Source organism: Plutella xylostella, chromosome Z (genome assembly GCF_932276165.1).
Source record: "Plutella xylostella chromosome Z, ilPluXylo3.1, whole genome shotgun sequence".
Lineage (NCBI taxonomy): Eukaryota > Metazoa > Arthropoda > Insecta > Lepidoptera > Plutellidae > Plutella > Plutella xylostella.
The window spans coordinates 14,676,515-14,697,096 of record NC_064012.1 but is presented as its reverse complement, the minus strand read 5'-3'; the positions used below and the strand labels follow the sequence as shown (position 1 = coordinate 14,697,096).

At 39.3% G+C, this 20,582-nt stretch overlaps 1 protein-coding gene across 1 annotated transcript in view; it reads right to left on the bottom strand.

The window, feature by feature from the left end:
* The window catches only part of LOC125491254 (F-actin-monooxygenase MICAL3), a 57,162-nt gene extending 38,277 nt beyond the window's left edge, over positions 1-18,885 (bottom strand). Inside the window, exons 1-2 of the mRNA XM_048632772.1 lie at positions 18,752-18,885; positions 9,788-9,967 (exon numbers count right to left, since the gene is read on the bottom strand). Of these exons, the coding sequence (XP_048488729.1) occupies positions 9,788-9,961 (174 nt within the window). The 5' untranslated portion in view covers positions 9,962-9,967; positions 18,752-18,885. The remainder of the gene's footprint in view (positions 1-9,787; positions 9,968-18,751) is intronic.
* Between the last annotated feature and the right edge of the window lie 1,697 nt (positions 18,886-20,582).

The window sequence follows — 20,582 nt, the reverse complement described above, 5'->3', positions numbered from 1 at the left end:
ACAACCTTACAACTACTAAGACCATAGCCGAAAAACTTAAATAATTTTCTCAATTTCATCTTAGGTAAAGCTTGTCACGTTGTCCCCGTTATATCCGAGGGTTTGTCAGGTTGATACATAGAACAAGACGGACTCGGGATGGGTTGGTAAAATTGGCCAGTCAGATTAGCGTATGACACTGTCACTGTCACTCCCAATTAGGAACAGGTGACATGTCACTCGAGACTTCTTTCATCATCATCACGACCCATCACGTCCCCACTGCTGTGGCAAGAGAAACCTTCCAATGAAGAAAGAGTTTAGGTCTAGTCCTTTAGGATACTCCTTTCCTGCACCACAATAGCTCAAAGACTTAAAAAGTATATTATTGGAAACCTTTTACCATCGCGTTGGGCCCGTTGTAAGAGTCTGAATAGCACTCCCAGCGCTGTAGACATTGTTTGAAAGTCAAAGCGAACTAACGACAGAGCGACGGATATTATTTCCGCTAGCTCTTTTACTGTTAATGTCTGTTTTCATTACGGAGCGACAGTCGGCAGTGGGCTGATGCTATAATGAATAAACTGCTCTGCTTTGTATCGATGACACTTGTGAAGCTAGTAGGATTTCTACCCGCAATGCCATACCCTGGCCCCCCATCGCGGACTTTTTGACACTAATCCTAACTTAATATTATAAATGCGAAACTGTGTCTGTCTGTTACTCTTTCACGCCAAAACTACTGAACGGATTTGAATGAAATTTGGTACAGATATGGTCTAGACTAGAGTCTAGACCTTGAGAAAAAACAAAGGCTACTTTTTATCCAGGAATGCCCACGGGATTTTTTTTAGGCGAAGCGAAGCTCGCGGGAACAGCTGTAGTTACTTATTAAATGATCTATAAGGACTAGATGCAAATAAAGTATGTGTTAGAGGTGTATGTGTGACTTGTAAAACCTAAAATTAATCACTCCTCTTGGTTCATCTTATGTTCGACTGGCTAATCTTATTTACGTCGGTCGTACGTAACATTTTATATGTACATTCTACGGGAAAAAATATTTATAATTTTAAACACAATAAAATACCATAACAAGCATATAACATGTTATGGTCATCAAGTTTTACAAAAAAAAAACATTAAATTTCGGTGATAATTTGATAACCGAAAACGTTACGGAGCATTACATGAAAGTTAGTTATATAAAAGTGGCAGTATATAACGCAATTAATTGTTCGCCGCTCTGCATTCTTTCCACACTAATTAGAACGTGCACCGCATTCCGTTGGTACCTAACTATTTCATATACCTTGTGCAGGTACGGTATATAAGCGGTATATAAGGTTTAATAAAACGAGCTCAATGGAATGCTATCTGCGACCGAGGAATGAGACGTTCAAACATTACATTATAATGAAGACTGAAAGATATTCGTATAAAAATGTCTTTTACGGTATTTAATATCATTCTTTTCAGTACTCTGTTCGCTGCAGAAAAGAAATTCAATTTAAAATTGCTCTGTACTGGATTGTGTAATCGAAAAATGAGTTACAATAAAAATAGCACTATTAAAACATATTTTGCATGGACTGAAAACTATTTATAAGCAATGGTAGCCACAGCCACAACTGCACCCGTTTCGGAGTTCGGTTTTTTTTTCCTCTTTTTTAATCATGTCGATGACAAACGAACAAAATCGCTGAGTGTATAATGTAATAAGTTCCCGGATTTGCTCACCCGATACTGCGGAGCAGGTGTATGCATGTGTACAGAGGGCACGATGTGAGGTAACCATGGTATGTAGACCATCGTTTGTAGAAATACACTCACGGGCTATGAAAAAGTTACATTGAGAAAATCACCAAATTACTTCTAAACGGAAAAAAAATACTTAGTGATGCCTTCTGCAATATAAAAATACATTTTACGGTGCACCGGAATATTAGCAACTAAAAACGTAAATATGTTGTACAAATTTCATTTTAAATGTTTAAAAAAATTTGGACTATTTGGAGTCTGCATTTTGCACGTGAGTGTAAAAGGACACTGGACACTGACAAACGAAAAACGCCTTCGCTATAATCCTTCCTATTTCAGTCACAAAGTATCTATACAAACATATAACTACCTAACCCATCCCATTTCAGTCTTTCAATATCCCGTCTCCCGGGTACCTATGCTTATACATAGAATGGCGGAGGTGTTACGGGCAGGAAGGCATATTAGCACCAATAAATTAGGTGCATTCGACACACATTCATTTCGCAAAGTCACGTTATCATGCACAGCAATCAGACAGTCACACACGGGCACAGGTGGGGTTACTCTAGTCTAGATAAAAAAAACAAGAACAAGAGCTGTAAAGCAATCGGTGCGTTTAATACAACTGAATCTTGTTGTGGTCAAATCAGACACCTACACTCGGAAGCAAAGAAAAAGTTACACTTACAATAAAATGCCGACAGGAAATGGCGCAAGTTTTTAAAATGTGAAGAGAATATTTCATTTTTAAGTTGGTAATATACCGGATTATACTGATGCGCTGTAGAAATGTATACTGCAATATAGCGGAAGGCTTATTATTATTATTATTAAACATTTATTTTCAGATATAACATCCATAATGAATTAGTAACACATGTCGAAAATTAAACTACTTTTTTCCGTTTAGGACTAATTTGGTGCTATGTCACTTCAACTTTTTCATTGCACGCGAGTGTAGTTTTTCGTAAGCTAGAGTGACCCCAGACCATATCATACCAGCGCAGGCGCAGGCAATTCATTAATCACATAGTTACTTAATGAACAATTTCATTAATTATGTCTTTTCGCGTAGCAATGTTAACGATAAATGTGAGGCTGAAAAAGATGAAATGTTCAAAAGTGATTAAATTGGACCAATTAATTGTAATAATGTAATGATAATGAGGGAGAATGTTAGTCAGGGTGTTGCGGTTTACAAGAGAATTTAGAAGGGGTGGGGTAACGCATTGCACGGTGGTAGTGCCTACTAGGTGTAGGTAACTAGTGGTTGCATGAGGATATCTCTAAGATTTTTCTAGCACTGGACGGATTAGCAGATAATAATTATGATTTACTAGCTGTTCCCGCGCGCTTCGCTTCGCCCTAAATAATTTTCCCGTGGGAATTCCGGGATAAAAAGTAGCCTATGTTTTTTCCCAGGGTCTAGACCGTATGCATACCAAATTTCATTCAAATCCGTTCAGTAGTTTTGGCGTGAAAGAGTAACAGACAGACAGACAGACAGACAGACAGACAGAAAGACAGACAGACACAGTTACTTTCGCATTTATAATATTAGTAAGGAAGTAAGGATAGTAAGGATGTGAACATACGACTGTACAAATAGCTACAGTGGTGGCAGGCTCATTGTAGGTTATATGCCTACAGGATGTCCAGCAAATGGACTGAAAACTTTCATTTAGATTTAACAACTTACAAAAATCTATGGAAAAAGTTACATAGAACTCTGTATCAACCAAAAAAGCTTGTCTAAGAGACGAATACCTTGTATATTGTTTAGTTTAACTAAATTTCCATAACATAATACGTCTCGCGAGGTCATCAAGGATAGTAGACTCGTACCTATAAACTCTTTTCAGGTGCGGCCGTCACGCCCCGGACGATTTTTTATTCCATCCAAGTAAAAGGTGTAGTTAATACTTAACAATGTTTCAGTTGGCCATTTTAATTAAATTAAAATGATATAATTAATGGGTATGTACACACTGGAAAACAAAGAGCTTTCACAACGGGGACTTGGGTGTATTGCAAGAGTTTCAAGTATATTTGGCTGGAATCACCTAAAGCTGCGTACAGACCAGCCAAACGAACGCCAACGAACGGGTTTCGTTGACCTTCGTTGCTGCAATCTGCCCTGTATTATGTATGATAAATATCCATAGTTGGGCGTTCGTTGGGCCGGTCTGTACGCAGCTTAATGTTGTGATAATGGAAAAATATGTAACATTGGTAACCCCACAGGTCTATGTGAACTGTGGCTTCAGGATTGCTGTGGTAACCACAACCCTCAGGTAAGGCATTCCAATAGAGGTATTGATGGCATGTCAGCGATTTCATATACCTACAATCTACATATTATTATATCTTATCTGTTGTTGACCACGTTAGACGCAGGTACAAGTACTTACTACAAAATAACTTCATTCTACCGTCAAAAACGGAATGTTCAACTTGTTTACAAAGCATATCACGCCTTTCATCTATTTCGATGCTTTCAGCATTCTATTCCAAGACAAGTTAAATTACTTATGTATTAATAAACTATAATGGGTATGTACCTACATAGTAATAAAAAGAAAGAATATGAATGTTGTTTGTTTATATTGAGTAGGAAAACTACTGCACCGGTTTCTATGTTAATTCATGCTAGGTAGGTATATACTCCCGGACAACTATAGGCTACTTTTTATCCCGGAATTTACACGGTCATAGGAAACCCTTAAAACGGTGAGGCGAAGTTCACAAATAACTCATACAAACATAACTTATAACTACCGATCATGGTCTAGTACGGGCCATGAGAGCAGGTATTGTGTGAAATGATAGGCCGCTGGCAGTTTGATGATGATGCGAATAATTACGTGTCTAAATTTATTTACCTGCAGTAAACCACAGCTGATTATGCAATACATTGAGTACCTAATAAGTACATAATAACTATGCCAACCGCATTATCCGCGAAATAAAAACTTAAGTCCGAATTATATAGCTTTCTGTGTGGTCTGTTACACATTTTCATTTTGTTTGAATAACAGCGCTACGTAATATAATACTTCGGCTCAAATTCTTTAAGACATAACTGGCAGAATAAAGTAACAATTTTACGTCTTTCATGTTTTTTGTTGATGTAAAAAATAGTAGGTACTTATTCCATTCATATGGTTGTAAATATTTTCAATAGTCACATACCTAAATGTTATCCGGGCCAATGCATTGACTATTACACCCGAGTGTTCTATGGGGCCAGAATGCCTCGATGGCAGTTTAATTGAGATTGTGTTGAAGACATTTCCATTCAAACAAACTTTACACGAATTACTTAATTAGTTCCAACAACGAACACTAGGCGCTCCCCTAGTTGCTCCCAAACGTTTATTCATAAAATTCGTATAGAACTACAATCAAATACTTCATATTGATGCCTTTCATTAATGCATGCCTAATGCCTATATTAGTGTAGGCATCAGTAATAGTAAAAAAAACTGCACCAAACAAAGGTTGGTTGGAAGAAATGGCTTCTTGGCAATTAGCCCTCCTTATTATACACTACTTTTTAAGTAAATTTTTGTAAATGTGTATTCAGTATACAATAAAGTGTTTATAAATAAAAAATATGAAAACTGTGATGCTTGCAATTCAACAAACACCCATCCATTTATTATTATTATTTATTTATTTATTAAGCTTACATATTAGTTGTAGTTTTACAATGAGTCCCACAAAACTGTTTGTATACAATTTGCCTGTGGGATCGGAGTCTCTTATACTAAACAAAATACTTTTTTATGTTTTAGGTATTGTTATACATAATTGGTAATATCACAACAAATAATAAAATTATAATCTTTATGCCCTTACAACCGAGTTTCACCGGCCGGTAGACCACGGAGGTCACTCTATATCACGAAAAACTAAGCCACGGCTCTATAATATGTATCAAAAACGTGCCGATTGCACCACAGCTCACGTCCGTTCGTAGAGTGACCCCCCAGGTTCTCCACTCCAAACACTTGGCCGCGGGCCAGAGTCGCCGCGAATTCCACAAAACCACTGGAACGCCCAATCTGCATGATTCAACTGTGTTAAAAACTAGCCGGCCGCTTTTTTTTTCGTTTGGAGAAATGAGGCCATGATTCGGCTTGCGTAGTGGGAAGTGACACGTTACATTTAGCAGACTGTATTTTAGGTACGGTTGGAGTGTTTGTTCGTCATTTACCTATAGTGTTTCCCGTGGGAATTCCGGGATTAGAAGTAGCCCATTTCTTTTCTAGCGGTCTACTCTTTCTTAAAAATGTGGGAGTTCCGGGAATAAAGGGTAATTATTAGTTTGTATTGTAATTTTATTGTAAAATACCCGCAACTTATGTAAAATAAAGATACCAGCCATGTTATTGTAAACAACATCGATTACAACATACTATAGCCACAAACACATAAAGCATAATATGACACTGGTAGCACAGGTACATCTTGTTTACCATTCCAAACATAAGGGCGTGGCCACATTGAACGAAAGTCTGCCGCTAGTGAGGCTGCGCCCTAAACTTTGACGCAACCACACACAGAATGTAGCACAGCGTCCAACGACAACGGCTGAGAAACAAAAGAATAATGCCAACTACCTACCAAGTTTCAACTGAAAACAGAAGCCGCACTGGTAATCAATCTTGATAGTGAGCTATGACTACATTGTAAACATTTTTTACATAAACTTTAAACCATAGTTTTTCAATCTATATGTTGTATTTATAACCAAAGATGAAAACAGGTGTCAGTAATAAGAAAAAATAAAATCCATAGGACCATAGATTGTTTTCCGTCTCCACAACGTGCTATATATTTATGCAAGAATCCTAATTCGCGAACGTATTAACAAAACGCAGCGTTTCCCGACACTTGAGGTTTATTTGAGGAGCGGTTGTATGATTGATGAGAGCACGCACGCTACACGGCTACTGTACGATGCAAACTCGACCTTATAGTGTTATCCATACGGCATAATGTTGGACGAAATTACACGGCGTGAGAATGTTTATCATACCCACCTGATTCGTCAAAATTTGCGCTGCGGCATTGTTCATTGGTTGATATTATTCGTTTCGAATTGCTCTTGCGCATTGCAAAGTTATGTCTTTTGGAAACGACCATGACAATCTAACGAGTCCAATAAAATTAATGGTACCTACGTTTTGCGAAAATCTTGAGGACAGGTGCAATAAGCAGACACATTCAGTTGTCGCTACACGGGTTCGCTATGGTCGAAGATGAACGTCACTATATCGCGCTTTGCCATAAATACGGGGTTTTATCAACGTCGATAACGAACCTGTGTATAATGTTTCTCTTACCCGTGAGCGCAAACCCACTTAGTTGTTGTTCGCGTACGTCGAAAACAATTTCCTATCTACCCTGACCTAGTAATCGAAAGCTCTCGAACAACGTGTAAATTTAATCGAAAACAAATATGAACAGCGGAGAATATCTAACGAGCCCGTAATGCCATTAGCACACACGAGGGTACAGCACTCAGGCTATCGACGTTTATCAACGATACACTATAGGTTTAGTCAACAGAAAAGAAAGCAAATAAATAAGGGTCGGGAAAGAACTAGACTTTCCTGCGGGCTTGGGTTATATTGGAATAAAACGTAGGAGGTCGATTATCGATCGGTTTCAGATGAGTGATGGTATATTTAATAATACAATTTCGTCACCCCATTACTATAGGTGTCAAGGTAATGCAGGAAAACTTAGGTAGAAAGCAAATTGATACAACATTTACAAAAACGACCGGTGTAAAAAAGTATGGAATAATCGTTTCATGTTTACCTACCCGAGTTTGCATTCGATATAGTACCTACCTATACCTATATGAAGATATAATATTATTAAACCGGAAGTGCAGTTTCAGGTCTGCCCTGAGGCTACACTCTGAATTTACACCCACGAACAGCCTGCGATGCGAAATGGAAATCTGCCTATAACATATTCCCAATACACTCCGAAAGATCGGAGTGAACGATTCGGCTGGATGCTTAAACTTAAACATCAACCAATTATAATAATAAGCATAAGTACTATTTTATTTTGAGCTTTGGTAGGTAGATACTTTGTAGATATAACGTAGGAGGGTACCTTTGTAGGTGTTTTGCTAATGCCGATGCCGTTTATGAAGAAGAAAATAATGGGATTTATGATGCGTATCTTTCAAGGATGTGGAATACCATATAGTATTCTTTGATTCAACGATGTGCACCTACAAAATACGCATTGATTTTGCGAATTTCAATATTCGAGAGAGCATTTCTGATGGTTCGAAAATACAAAGTCGGAACTCGGAACTACAAAATCTCATTAATAATCCATAACGCTAACAACATTCGAAATGCATTGTACACTCCGGCCATTAGTGCCAGCACTTTGCAAACACGGCTTAGCCGTCCGTGCTGCTCGATAGATTTTAAATTATAAATTACACCTAACAGCCATTGGTACTGTGGAAGCCACATAACATGTTCAATATGCTGTCCAATAACTCTGACTACTGACCAAGTAAGAACGAACAGAGACTAAAGTATGACGTTTATGGAGTCCCCTACTGTACATAGTACTCAAACTGGAAACAAGAGCTTAGTCCGTCCAAAGTTTTAATGGACAGAAACATTGTTGCCCACGAATGGGTTTCAACTGTGACCTTAATAATGGAGTTAAATAATAAAAAGTAGAAACAGAAATAAGAACCAAACATTGTTTGTTACGTAAAAGTTTACGAGAAATAATGGCTGTACGGTACTGTAACACCTGACAAGGTAGGCAGAGATGCGTTGGTGCAAAGTCTATGGGGCGGTGTTTAGTATTAGATCCAAAGTAGGTACGTAGAATACGCGATCGCCTAGGTCATTCGGAAAAACTACCAGGGTTATATACCACCACCACCAAGTCGCTTTAATAAAATCCATTACCTAGAAACCAGCGCAGAGCAAAAGAAGAAAGATAAATTGAATAAAATTGTAAATCAATCGATCGTGCCACAGAGCGAGCACTCTAGTTTTATTCTGTTTGGAAAAGTTTGACGTTTTTCCGATGCGACGGAGGGCGGGGGCGGCAGCGGGGGCGGGCGGATCTTCAATGCTTTTAATCCATTTCAAAAGGACTCAGGGAATATGACATGCCCGACACCGTCGGAAATTGAAATGGATTTAATTAAATAATAGTGGATTTTCTACTATTTATTATCTGGTGTACACTGGCGAGGAATGAAAATGTTCCTCCCATAAAATAACACCGAAGAGGGCCCACTTTTAAGTTTTCGGTGATATTTTGATGTCCTGTTAAATTTCTTCAATATTCCGCACGACGCGACGGCTGCGTTTTTAAGCTATCCTTTTCCGTTTTGGTGCTACTGGAACTTATTCATTACTCGTAAGTGTACTTTGCTCATGAGGATGTGTAAATTGTGTAATAGCCGTCAGAGACATTACTCAGTTGAGGAGAGTTGAGGAGACTTCTTGGCACTTTCATTCGTCATTACTAAGCCACTGTATCACGTATCATAGTGAAAATTCACGTATTTTATTTACTTTATATACTAGGTTGTTGATAACATTATCGCTACCGCACCGCACAGCAAGTACTCTTGAGAAAATGTCTTTTCGGCTTATTGCAGCTTTTGTAGTCTAATAAAATAACAAAACCCGTTGAATCCCACTACATTAGAACCAACATAAATAGAGACTAACTAAGGCAGGTGCACTCAAGACTTTCAAGAGCAATGAAAAACTTCCAGTGACATATGGAACGGCAATGGCAGGTGGAACTTTTACATTGCTCGTCAGTATACCATCATCGCCAATGGACGACTACCACTAAACCTTGAGTATCGGATACAAGTTTGTTATGGGTCGATTACACCTAACGAGTACAGTGGCGAGTCAGCGTCCTCGGCCGCGCACTCGGTCACTTGCTAGCCGTTCATTGGTCGAGGATCAGATACTGTCTCACCACTGTACTCGTTAGGTGGTGCGGACTCAAAAGAACTCACCTTCAATATCGGATAGAAGTCGGGCAGCCTATTCGGCTTGAGGTTGAGCGTGTTGCAGATCTCGCGGTGCAGCGCCAGGATCTGCTTCATGGTGCCGGCGGCGCAGAGGTGGTCGAACATCTCCGCGGCCAGCGCGTTCGCCGGCGCCGGCGGCTCCGCGCGCAAGCGGTGCATGGCGACCTGATGGAGGGGAAAAGGGTTAAGCATAAATTGAGAGGTAAACTGGGGGAAGAAGGGTTTGTTGTAAATGGAGGGGTAAACTGTTGGTACACCAGAAGACCTAGCACGCAAAAGACGCGCACGCCAAGACGTGACCAAAGTTGCATGGCGACCTGATGGGCGGACGAAGGGGTTGTTGTAAATGAAGGGGTAAACTGTTGGTACACCAGAAGATCAAAGGCGCGAATTACACAGAAAAGGCATAAGGCGAAGGCGCTGCGCAGGCATCTTGCCGCTTCAAAACGTTTCAATACAAAATGTAGGTAAGCGGCACGTTTTTAAGTCTACTCAAGCGGCGTGGCACAGGCACGTGGTTTAGTCGCCGCTACCAAAGTTTTGCGTCGCACTAACTCATATAGAGCGGCTTCGAGAGCTACGGAAAACTTTTGTCCGTCCAGCTAATCTCTTTTCACCACGCTGTTAAACAAAAGATCAGCACTCGTGTTTGTCACCAACACGCTAAGAAGAATGTTGGTACACTAGCTCCTGTGCTCTCACCTACGTCTATCTACACATAAGCAATCAACGAAGGAGTAAAGATATTACAGTAGTAGTCCGACTACTAAAATTTTACTTCACTTGCGCCTTGCGCCGCTTTTCGCACCTAAAAGAGTTTAGTTTGTCAAGTTATTATATTTTTTGGTTAATACATATGTATAATGTTACTAAGTTACTAAGTAGTAACATTATATAATAACTTATTATCATAGGCAAAGGAAATATTTTATGATTGAACACGACAAATCGTTGCGTGGGCGTGATCCAGTCATTTGCTTGGAACGGCGACGACCTTAGACAGGTAGCCAGTAGTGTTTAGATCAGGTAAACTGACAGTGTTGAATGTCCAACAGTGGAAAGTTGTTGGTTGATGGCTGATGATGATGTCAGTTGTAACAACGGAACCGTGCAACCGGTCTGTCAATGGTGATACTACCGAAAGTACCCAGTGCATGAGGTTCGATCTCATCCAGGGCCCATACTTGTTCTATTTCTTAGCGTGTTGATGACCAACACTAGAGCTGGACTATTAGGATTAGTTACAGCGGTAAAGGGATTAGCCAGTCAGATTAGTTTTGAAATGAAGTTCAAGTTACAAACTCGGATTGGGCGTTTAATATTCGGAATGCAAAGTTAATGTATTCACGAATTGAATATAATTTGTGTCCTTAATTTTAATATTGGCTTTGTGGGCAGTCGCAATGCTTTTTAAGGAAAGTTGTTGAACCAGCACACTCACCCGACCTGACAAGATACTGCTGGGGTAAGGCACGAAATGGCCAAAGATCATCGCCATAAATAGTGGATTTTAAGGCACGCTTGCTTAAGCAGGGCAATAATACAGGAGAGAGTATTCTCTACTGCTCGTACGAGCAATTATTCGGGTATTAGGTAAGTACTACTCGTCAAGGGCTACGAGAGCTGTCGGACAACGAGAGTCTATTATCGGAATCGGCTCATGATCGATTTTCATGCGAGCGACGGATAAAACAATATAGGGTAGGAATCTAAATAATTAAATTATTTTTACTGAAGCTTGAAATAGCCAACGGTATACTCTATACGTATTATTACGTTTAATTTCTATTGTTACCGCATTCATATTATTATGCAATGTGATACATAAAAGTTAATGAGCAATTGAGTTTTTAAGTGCCAAAGGCAAAGGGTAAGAGGCGGCCAGCGGGAATGCGGACGTAATAACATGTCCATACTGTCCATTATTCCATCTTATTACACCACCTGTGTTATATTGATATACAGATGATATTACTCATATAATATACAATACAGTGATATGTACAATATTTATGTATGGGGATTGCGCAGCGATTGTGTCATCACATCACTGATTAGTGACAAAATGATGCATCGGTGATGTATCAATCAACATCATCATTCAAGAGACTCAAGAATGTAATTATGTCCGAACTGCAACTCTGAATCGACGGGATAAGAACTTATAGTATGTTATATTATACAGATTACATGATTCATGTTTATTTACTCTCCTCAAGAATCGTTATAATTAGACAACACCCACATGTTTACTAGTAATTAAACTAATTTAGTGCACATTGGAATTTTGACACTTCTTATTCAGAGTCGGGGTATTAAATTAATCACGGTATAATTAATGTTTTATCATTTTTGTTATGTCGATAACTACATTAATTAATTATACCGCATAAGTATGAATACCTAAGAAAAGAAACCCTCAGTAGACCTAGGTCCAAAACGGAAGTTTTGACCTAATACCTCTTGACGTACTGTTGAATTGATTGCCATCGCATCGCAGTTAGCAAGTCTATTATTGCATCTCATCCATCAAAGTTCGAGCAAGTAATCGAACTACCCATTTCCATCACGAGACTGCAGCACACTGAAAATAGCTTCTCAAGTTCTCGGCCAAAGTCGGGGCGGACATCCTCGACTGACTAGGAAGTTTCCAGCACAAGTTTACGAGTACAGTTTATCGCTAGTCTGGGAAGTGTTTATAGTTGTTGTTGTAATACAGAAGCAAGCCAGCGGCGGCCAAAGTTATACACATTTTAGGTAAGTATAGCGAGTGAAAGCGGACACAGGGTAGCTGGAATCCCATGACAATGAAACAAGTGACACAGCTGAAGACAATAGCGAACCTACACAGCAATATCGGCGTCGACACTAAGCCCGAGAGTCTGCCAACTCTTTAGTGGAGCGTCCAAAAGGTTTCAACAGGTTCATGACGCTACAACTAAAAATACCAACGTTAACCACTCGACTTTAAGAACCACATTTGCGCAATCTACGTAGAAACGAAAGTAGCCACGTGTCCAATCATGCATGTCAACCCTCGCGTCTAGCCTTCTGGGATACGTGTTTCACAACATGACAGAAAGCAAATTAAAATGCAAAATAGCTCCTAAACAGTACACAATGCAAAGGCGGTGCTGTTTATGAATCAACTTCTTAAAGTGGTCGTTGACTCCGACCGAAGTGGCCGGTGGAATAAAATGAACGCATGAGACCGCAGCTATTTACTCATCCAGCAAAATGGGAGCAGTGGATCAGTGCAGCGGTGACGTAAGCGATAGCGGCGGCGGCGCGAGTGCGGTCCGCGCCTACAGCCGCTAACTAATCTTTTAAATTAGAATACCCTCCCACGGGTTGGCAAGGTGGCGGTAAAGCGCAACATATCGACTCCGGTCCGGCCGCTAATCGCTGACGCTCTTAGATTAACAATATGCGAACAAGATGGTGTCACTAACAAAAACAAACGAAAAATGTGACCGCATTTGGGTTACTGTTAAACCGTTTTAAGTTCAACCTAATGACAACTATAGTACCAATGAAAAAAGTCACAAGTATTCAAACCGAACGCATTTAAAGTAAGAACTCAGTGGTAGAAGTGGGGTGTTATTTGTCACGAGACGTTTCTTTTGCACTGACATTCCATCTTGTTCGCATATCGTTAATCTAAACTAACACTAGACAGTACCGAGCCAGAGCCACTCCGGTGTTCGAGAATCGAAACCCACGACCGTTCGGGAGATGCTCCGGTCATGGTGACGCGTTAGGGCTACCACACACGGGCCACCGGCCACAGCCACAAAACGCCGCCACTGGCATATTTTCTGTTATTTTCGTACATTTTATATGGACTCGCCGCACACGGTTGACGCCGGTGGCAGCCACACGCTTCAAATCGTTTCCATACAAACGCTTCTCGTGGCGGCGTTTGTGGCTGTGGCCGGTGGCCCGTGTGCGGGAGCCCTTAGTGTGTTTAATCGACGCGTTCGGAAACGCTTTCAAGTGCGGCGCAAGGCTGCAGCGTGAATAGTGCAATTACAAACTGAACAAAGAACCAGGAAAACGACACAAAGCACTCTTACATGCAGGACACCGGCACACTACTAATAATAACATCTGCAGTAAATAGAACACACATCCTATTTTCATGTGTTCAAATTTTATCTGCGCTTCGCCGGTAGAATATTTTTTAGAATTAAAAAGTAAAAACGGTAAAGCACTTTTATTTCGTCAAATAAGGAAGTCCATACCACGTAATAAGAAAAATTTAGTAACAAGTCGGTTACGCATTGCAAATTACAGAGCAGTCGTATAAAGAATAACTGGTCTAATAGGAAAAGTTAATTGTTAATTAAGTACATAGAAATTTATTTCGTAAGATCTGCTATAATTCATATTATCATGGAATAAAATTCAGGTTCTGTTATTGTTAAGTAAATATGATGTACCTATCGATCTATTTAAGGTGGAATTAAGAATTCTAAAACAAAAACCGGCCAAGTGCGAGTCGGGCTCGCGCACAAAGGGTTCCGTAGCAGCAAAATTACAGTTAAATCAACCTATCTCAAAAACTATAAGAGATACTTTGATCAAACCAAAAATCGTTGAAAGAGTTAATTAGCATGCATCACCTCTATTTTTTTTAGAATTGTATACCCCGTAGTTATAAAAATAGAGGGGGGGGGACATACTTTTTACGACTTTGAGAGCTGATATCTCAAAAACCGTTCACTTTAAGAAAAATGTTTTTTAGAAAACTTTATATCATTTTAAAAGACCTTTCCATTGATACCCCACACGGGTATGTACATCGAAAAAAAAAATTTCATCCCTCAGTTACATGTATCCCCATGGGCCCCACCCCCAATTCTTTTTTTTACTATTTAGTGTCATATTTTTGTAGCGGTTCATACAACACATATTCCCATCAAATTTCATCACTGTAGTACTTATAGTTTCCGAGTAAATCGGCTGTGACAGACGGACAGACGGACAGACGGACAGACGGACATGACGAAACTATAAGGGTTCCGTTTTTGCCATTTTGGCTACGGAACCCTAAAAACCTACCTTAGGGTAGAAACCAAATTTATGATACGACGACAATTATAATATAACAATAATAAATGTCGCAATGTTATTACGAAAATTGCGAAAGAAAACATGTAAAACAAAATCGACTGTATGTAATTATTTTCTAAACCTATGAAACTTAATTTCTCGTTGAGCAGGTTCAGGCAAAATAGAAATTAAATCTTCGCTCGTTAAAACATTGCTGATAACGTCGCAAATTTTCCGCGAAGTAAATTATGTGAACAAAATCGATTTCAATTATTTTCTAACCCTTCAGACAAGCCCACGCATACAAGACGCGTCTCGTCAAATTAATTTCATCTCAGAGGGTAACATTATTATAATAATATAACACGCATACATTATAGGACTTGAAAACAGAGGTGTCTCTCAATGAATAAAATAAGGAACGTATTATGTAAATATTGAGTGAAAGTGTGGTAGAAAAGCATATAGCTGTGACGATGTGCATGTATGTATGCAGTCTGTAATGCCTCGTATTTCGCTAATTTAATGTGGGTTTCCTTTTGACAGTGACCATCTCGTGAACACCTCCTAAATGGTTAATGACTGTAATGACGCCTCGTGCGCAGAAAGCATGTGGGCAGGTGCCGTATTCACGCCATCTCGGCTTTACCAAAACGATATTGAATTGACAATACATCGCTGCTGGTGAACTGGCTTGTCTTCTCAGTACTGATGTTGGACTGTCGATGTACCTGCTACGGATTAGTTTTCGTGTTGGTAACGTTCGCTGGCTGAGTTGGCACGACGCGGTACCGAGTGTGCAAGACACATCCAAGTTTTTATGATTCTTGAAATTAGGAGAGGACGTAAAGATTACCAAGGTATTTGACAAGTTATATGAAGACTAGAGAGTTCGTGCGGTTCCTAACATGATAATTATAGTGCCGAAACGTGTACAAAGGAATGTGTTCAACACAAAGCGGTAAAGAGCGCGGCGGTGTAGGCAAGAGCTGCTTTGTAGACACTAACATTTACCGGATTCCTAACGAATAAATTCGGCAACTATGCTGCGAGCAAGATGCGGGAAAATGTGAGCCGAGAGAAAAGTTTAGCTGCGAGAGCCGCTAATGTAGGTCATTTTACGTTCCATTCTATTATGTTGTCCCTACAGCGGAGTCACTCGATTGGAACCTTGTTTAGCCAACCTGAGCTTGTGCCATTGCCCACCATGCTGGTTCGCAGCGGGTTGTACGTACACACATACATGTGCAGGTTTAGTCAACTAGTTGCGGAAAATTTTATGGGACAATAGCTGAATTTTGAAGAATATAAGATACTAGCTGTTCCCGCAAGCTTCGCTTAGCCTTAATAAGTTTTCCCGTGGTAATTCCGAAATAAAAAGTAGCCTATGTTCTTTCTCAGGGTCTAGACTAGTGTTGCCACGAATAGTGAATTGGCCGAATACCGAATACCGAATATTCGGCAACGCTGCCGGCCGAAGCGCCGAATATTCGGCCGCCGAATATTCGGCGCTACAACCTGTTTTTTTTGTTCCTGGAACTGCATGCAAGAAGTCGCTACAGATTATATGCAGATTATATGAGAAATTCTTATTATTAGGAGGCAGAATGCTGTGGCAAACGAGCGGAATTATTTGATAATAGTTCGCCTAGATCGGATGTCCGATCCTTACAAGTGGTGGTCAGCAAACAAAAAACAATACTCGAACCTTTTGAAATTTGCAATAACTTATCTTTCTTCACCTGGAAATAGCGTCTATAGTGAGAGGTTATTTTCTGAGGATGGTTACAATGAAAAGCGCAATCGTGGGCTACCAAATGCTGAAATGCTCGTTTTTATCCAGCACAACTTAATACTGATTAATTTTAAGTACTAAAATGTTGTGATTTGGAAATTAGTACACAATTTTGATTAAAATAACAAGTCATTTTTTACATGATTTACTATTCGGTATTCGGCCCGAATAGTACGCACTATTCGGCCGAATACCGAATACTGAAAAAACTGGCCGAATAGGCCGAATACCGAATAGTTGCCGAATATTCGTGGCATCTCTAGTCTAGACCATATGTGTACCAAATTACATTCAAATCCGTCCAGTAGTTTTGGCGTGAAAGAGTAACAGACAGACAGACAGACACAGTTACTTTCGCAATTATATTATATATTAGTTAGGAAGTTAGGATTCATATAAGATATATTTATTTATTTATTTAACTCTTTATTGTACAAATATTACAAATAAAGCGAATTAAAGCGAAAAGTCTTTCTTTCTTTTCTTTCTTACTAACAAGAAGAAATTATATATCAGCGCAAAGAGAGAACCTGGTGCAGGTACTTACACCCTCACAGAGAATAGAATAGGGTAGAATAATAGCAAATTGCATTATCTGCCGCTGGACAAAGCTGGAGCTAGGCCAAAATTACAGCTGAAGATAGTCGGAAGTGACGGAAGTTAGTGGAGACCGTCTGAACCTCTGTTCTGGGGTGCCATGGGACTACAACAACATAAAATATGGAGAAACGGCGACACACCGAAAAGGCCATAAAAATGGCATGTGAAAAGTTTTGTGGGTCGATACAAAGTGTTGGTGAAAGACTCTAGTCTTTTAGTACCAATTTATTTTGATACTTCAGTCCTTTTTAGGGTTCTATAAGTCTACTAGGAACCCTTATAGTTTCATCATGTCTGTCCGTCTGTCCTGGCTCTTTCTCCGCCATTTCTGCACCAATTTTCACGAAAATAGGTGGAGATATTATGTATACTTACTGATAATCAAAATTGGTTTTTAAATCTATTGAAAAATAATTAATTTTTACCCTCCTCTCCCATACAGTGAAAAGTAAGTTTGAAAAAAAAGTTTAAACATACCCCACTGTATGGGGTATAGTTCAAAAATTTACAAAGCAGTCTTTAAATACAACAAAAATTGCCTCCCAGTAAAGTTAAAATTTGAGTGTCCCCGCCCCCTTTAACTTTTGAAATATTCATATACCCAAGTTACTGTTGTACTTTCAACAAAAACTATATCGGACTCCGTATTATACTTCGTTATTTTTATATAGCTCGACCTATATAACTTATGATGTGCAGTTGCCCTAAGTGAATGGTTTCAAGCCATCAAACCCATTCATGTGTGTGTCCGACATGCTCTTAACCAGGTTTTTTTCAGGACTTTAATCTTTTAACTAAGACTCAGAACTCGAGTTCTTCAGAATTTTGGATCTTTTGTAAAAAGACTTGAATTTTGTTTATAAGACTCATGACTTCCTCTAAATCCCTCAGGACTTTATTATTTTGTTAGTCAATCTTGACACTTTCCTCACCTCAAATACAGATTATTAGTGTACCACAAAATATCTGAAGAGATGTATATGGTGTAGCTTCATTGAACTTTAAAACTAGTTTTCATGCCCTTAAATTGCCTTGTTTTCAAATTGATAACTATGTTAAAACAAGAAGATTTTGTAGAATGCTTTATATACATATATCCTTGTTAGGTTATTCTTGTATGAAATCTCTCACTTTTAACAATGCAGTGCAAGGTGATACACAAAATTTTATCTGGATGGTTGATGAATCACTGTAATTGCAAAAAAAAACACACCAGACAATCAACAACCAACTTGCTATCTCATAATTAACTGCAGAGCTATACATATAACTGAAATGATACTTAACAAAAATATGTATTCAGCAAAACAGAAACACTAGAGATCGTCATATTCCTTGAATAACATGCTGGGCTGATTAACCAGACACAAAGTAAATATAATTGCATTGCATTTATTCTGCAAAGTGAGAGTTACACGAGATGAATTAATCATAATTCTTACAGTTACTGTAGATATTATTCAATATAGAGTTGTAAAAGTTTGTTTTGAAAAACTTACCTGCAATTATCCACTAAATAAATAAAAAACACTTGCTGCGCTCACAACCATTACTCAATATTCAATGAACGAAAACGAATTTTGAATAGAAAAGGACCGAGACTGGGATTGACAGTGAGTGACCGGCCAAAGACAAAGTGTGACCATAGAGAAACTAAATACGACAAATGAATGAATGAATGCAAAAGTTTCTCTATGGTCTCCTGTACGTACGTTCCTCGGAATAAGTAAATCAGTTGTAATCTGTGGCGGTAGAGGATTTGTCTTGTTTAGTTTTATCAAGTTTTATACATAGAGAAAAAATAAATAATGTTAGTTTTATACATAAAACCCTCAGATAAAACCATTTCTATTACTTCCATGCATAAAACTGATGAAATCGAAAGAAAATGAATTTGTGTATAAGTAATAAAACAAAACTTATTATAAGGCTAAAGTTATTATTAATAGTATTTCTGATTAATCTCGATAGCTTTATCAAGGATATACCTACTTGAATAGATAATTAAATTTATTTTATTATAATGAAGGGTATAGACGTTGGTGGCAGAATGCTAACAAACCTACGCTTCGCCGACGATATAGTCTTGTTTGCTTCGTCCGCATCAGAATTGACACAAATGCTTCAAGACCTTAGCACGGCGAGCCTTGAGGTGGGACTGAAGATGAATAGGTCTAAGACTCAAGTCATGACCAATAGCGCCAAAAGTAGGGTCGTGGTAGACGGGCAGGAAATAGGATATGTCGATGAGTATATCTACTTGGGCCAGATAGCATCCTTCGAGAACAGGCAAGACAAAGAAGTCGAAAGACGCATTAACAACGCCTGGAAGAGCTTCTGGTCCATGAAAGATCTAATGAAGGGCACTCTCCCTCTCACACTCAAACGCCGACTCATCGACATGTGTATACTGCCTGTCCTAACCTACGGCGCACAGACTTGGTCTCTGACCGAACATCAGAAGTCCAAACTCAAGGTTTGCCAAAGAGCGATGGAGCGTACTATACTTGGTGTACGAAGGATAGACCGAATCCGGAACACCACGCTACGCTCCTCGACTCGTATCACTGATGTGGGCGCACAGACTGCGAAGCTGAAGTGGGCCTGGGCAGGCCACGTCTGTCGCATGCACCCGGACCGGTGGGCCAGAATTGTCACCGAGTGGGTGCCCAGTGATGGACGTCGGCGACGCGGAAGACCCAGGCGGAGATGGCGGGACGACCTCGACAGGTTTTTGCCTCAATGGCCGAAGGAAGCACATGATCGGGAACGGTGGTCAGTTTATAAGGAGGCCTTTGCCCAGCAGTGGGACACGACACAGGCTGCATAAAAAAAAAAAAAAAAAAAAAAATAATAATGAAACAAAACCACAATAAAATAAATAGGTAGCTTAATTGTTTTATAACTTCCCGAATGCATCCCCCTTAGATGCGCCTTGCCTTGCAGTTGTACCTTGTTAATTTTTTTTTTAAGAAAACTTATCTAAGTAAATATCTTGTAAATATAATAATAAAAAAACTAAAACTAACTTAGGTCTAACAAGTTACTACTGCGTAGTTGAATAGTCAGACCTACAATTTAATTTATTGTATGGTTTCCTTTGTTTATATGACTGTATAATCTCCTTCTTAAAAATTTGGATATCTAGGTCTGGATATAGGAAAATACTTCCCATGACCTCTATTGCCTATAGTCAGTTCATGATGTGCCGAACAACGTCCTGGAAATATGGTGATTTCATATCTTGTAAATTCCATTAGGTAGTTAGATGTGCTTGTAGTCCGCACCTATGTGTGTACTGTGTTCTTGGGAAAATGGCAGGAAAGAAAA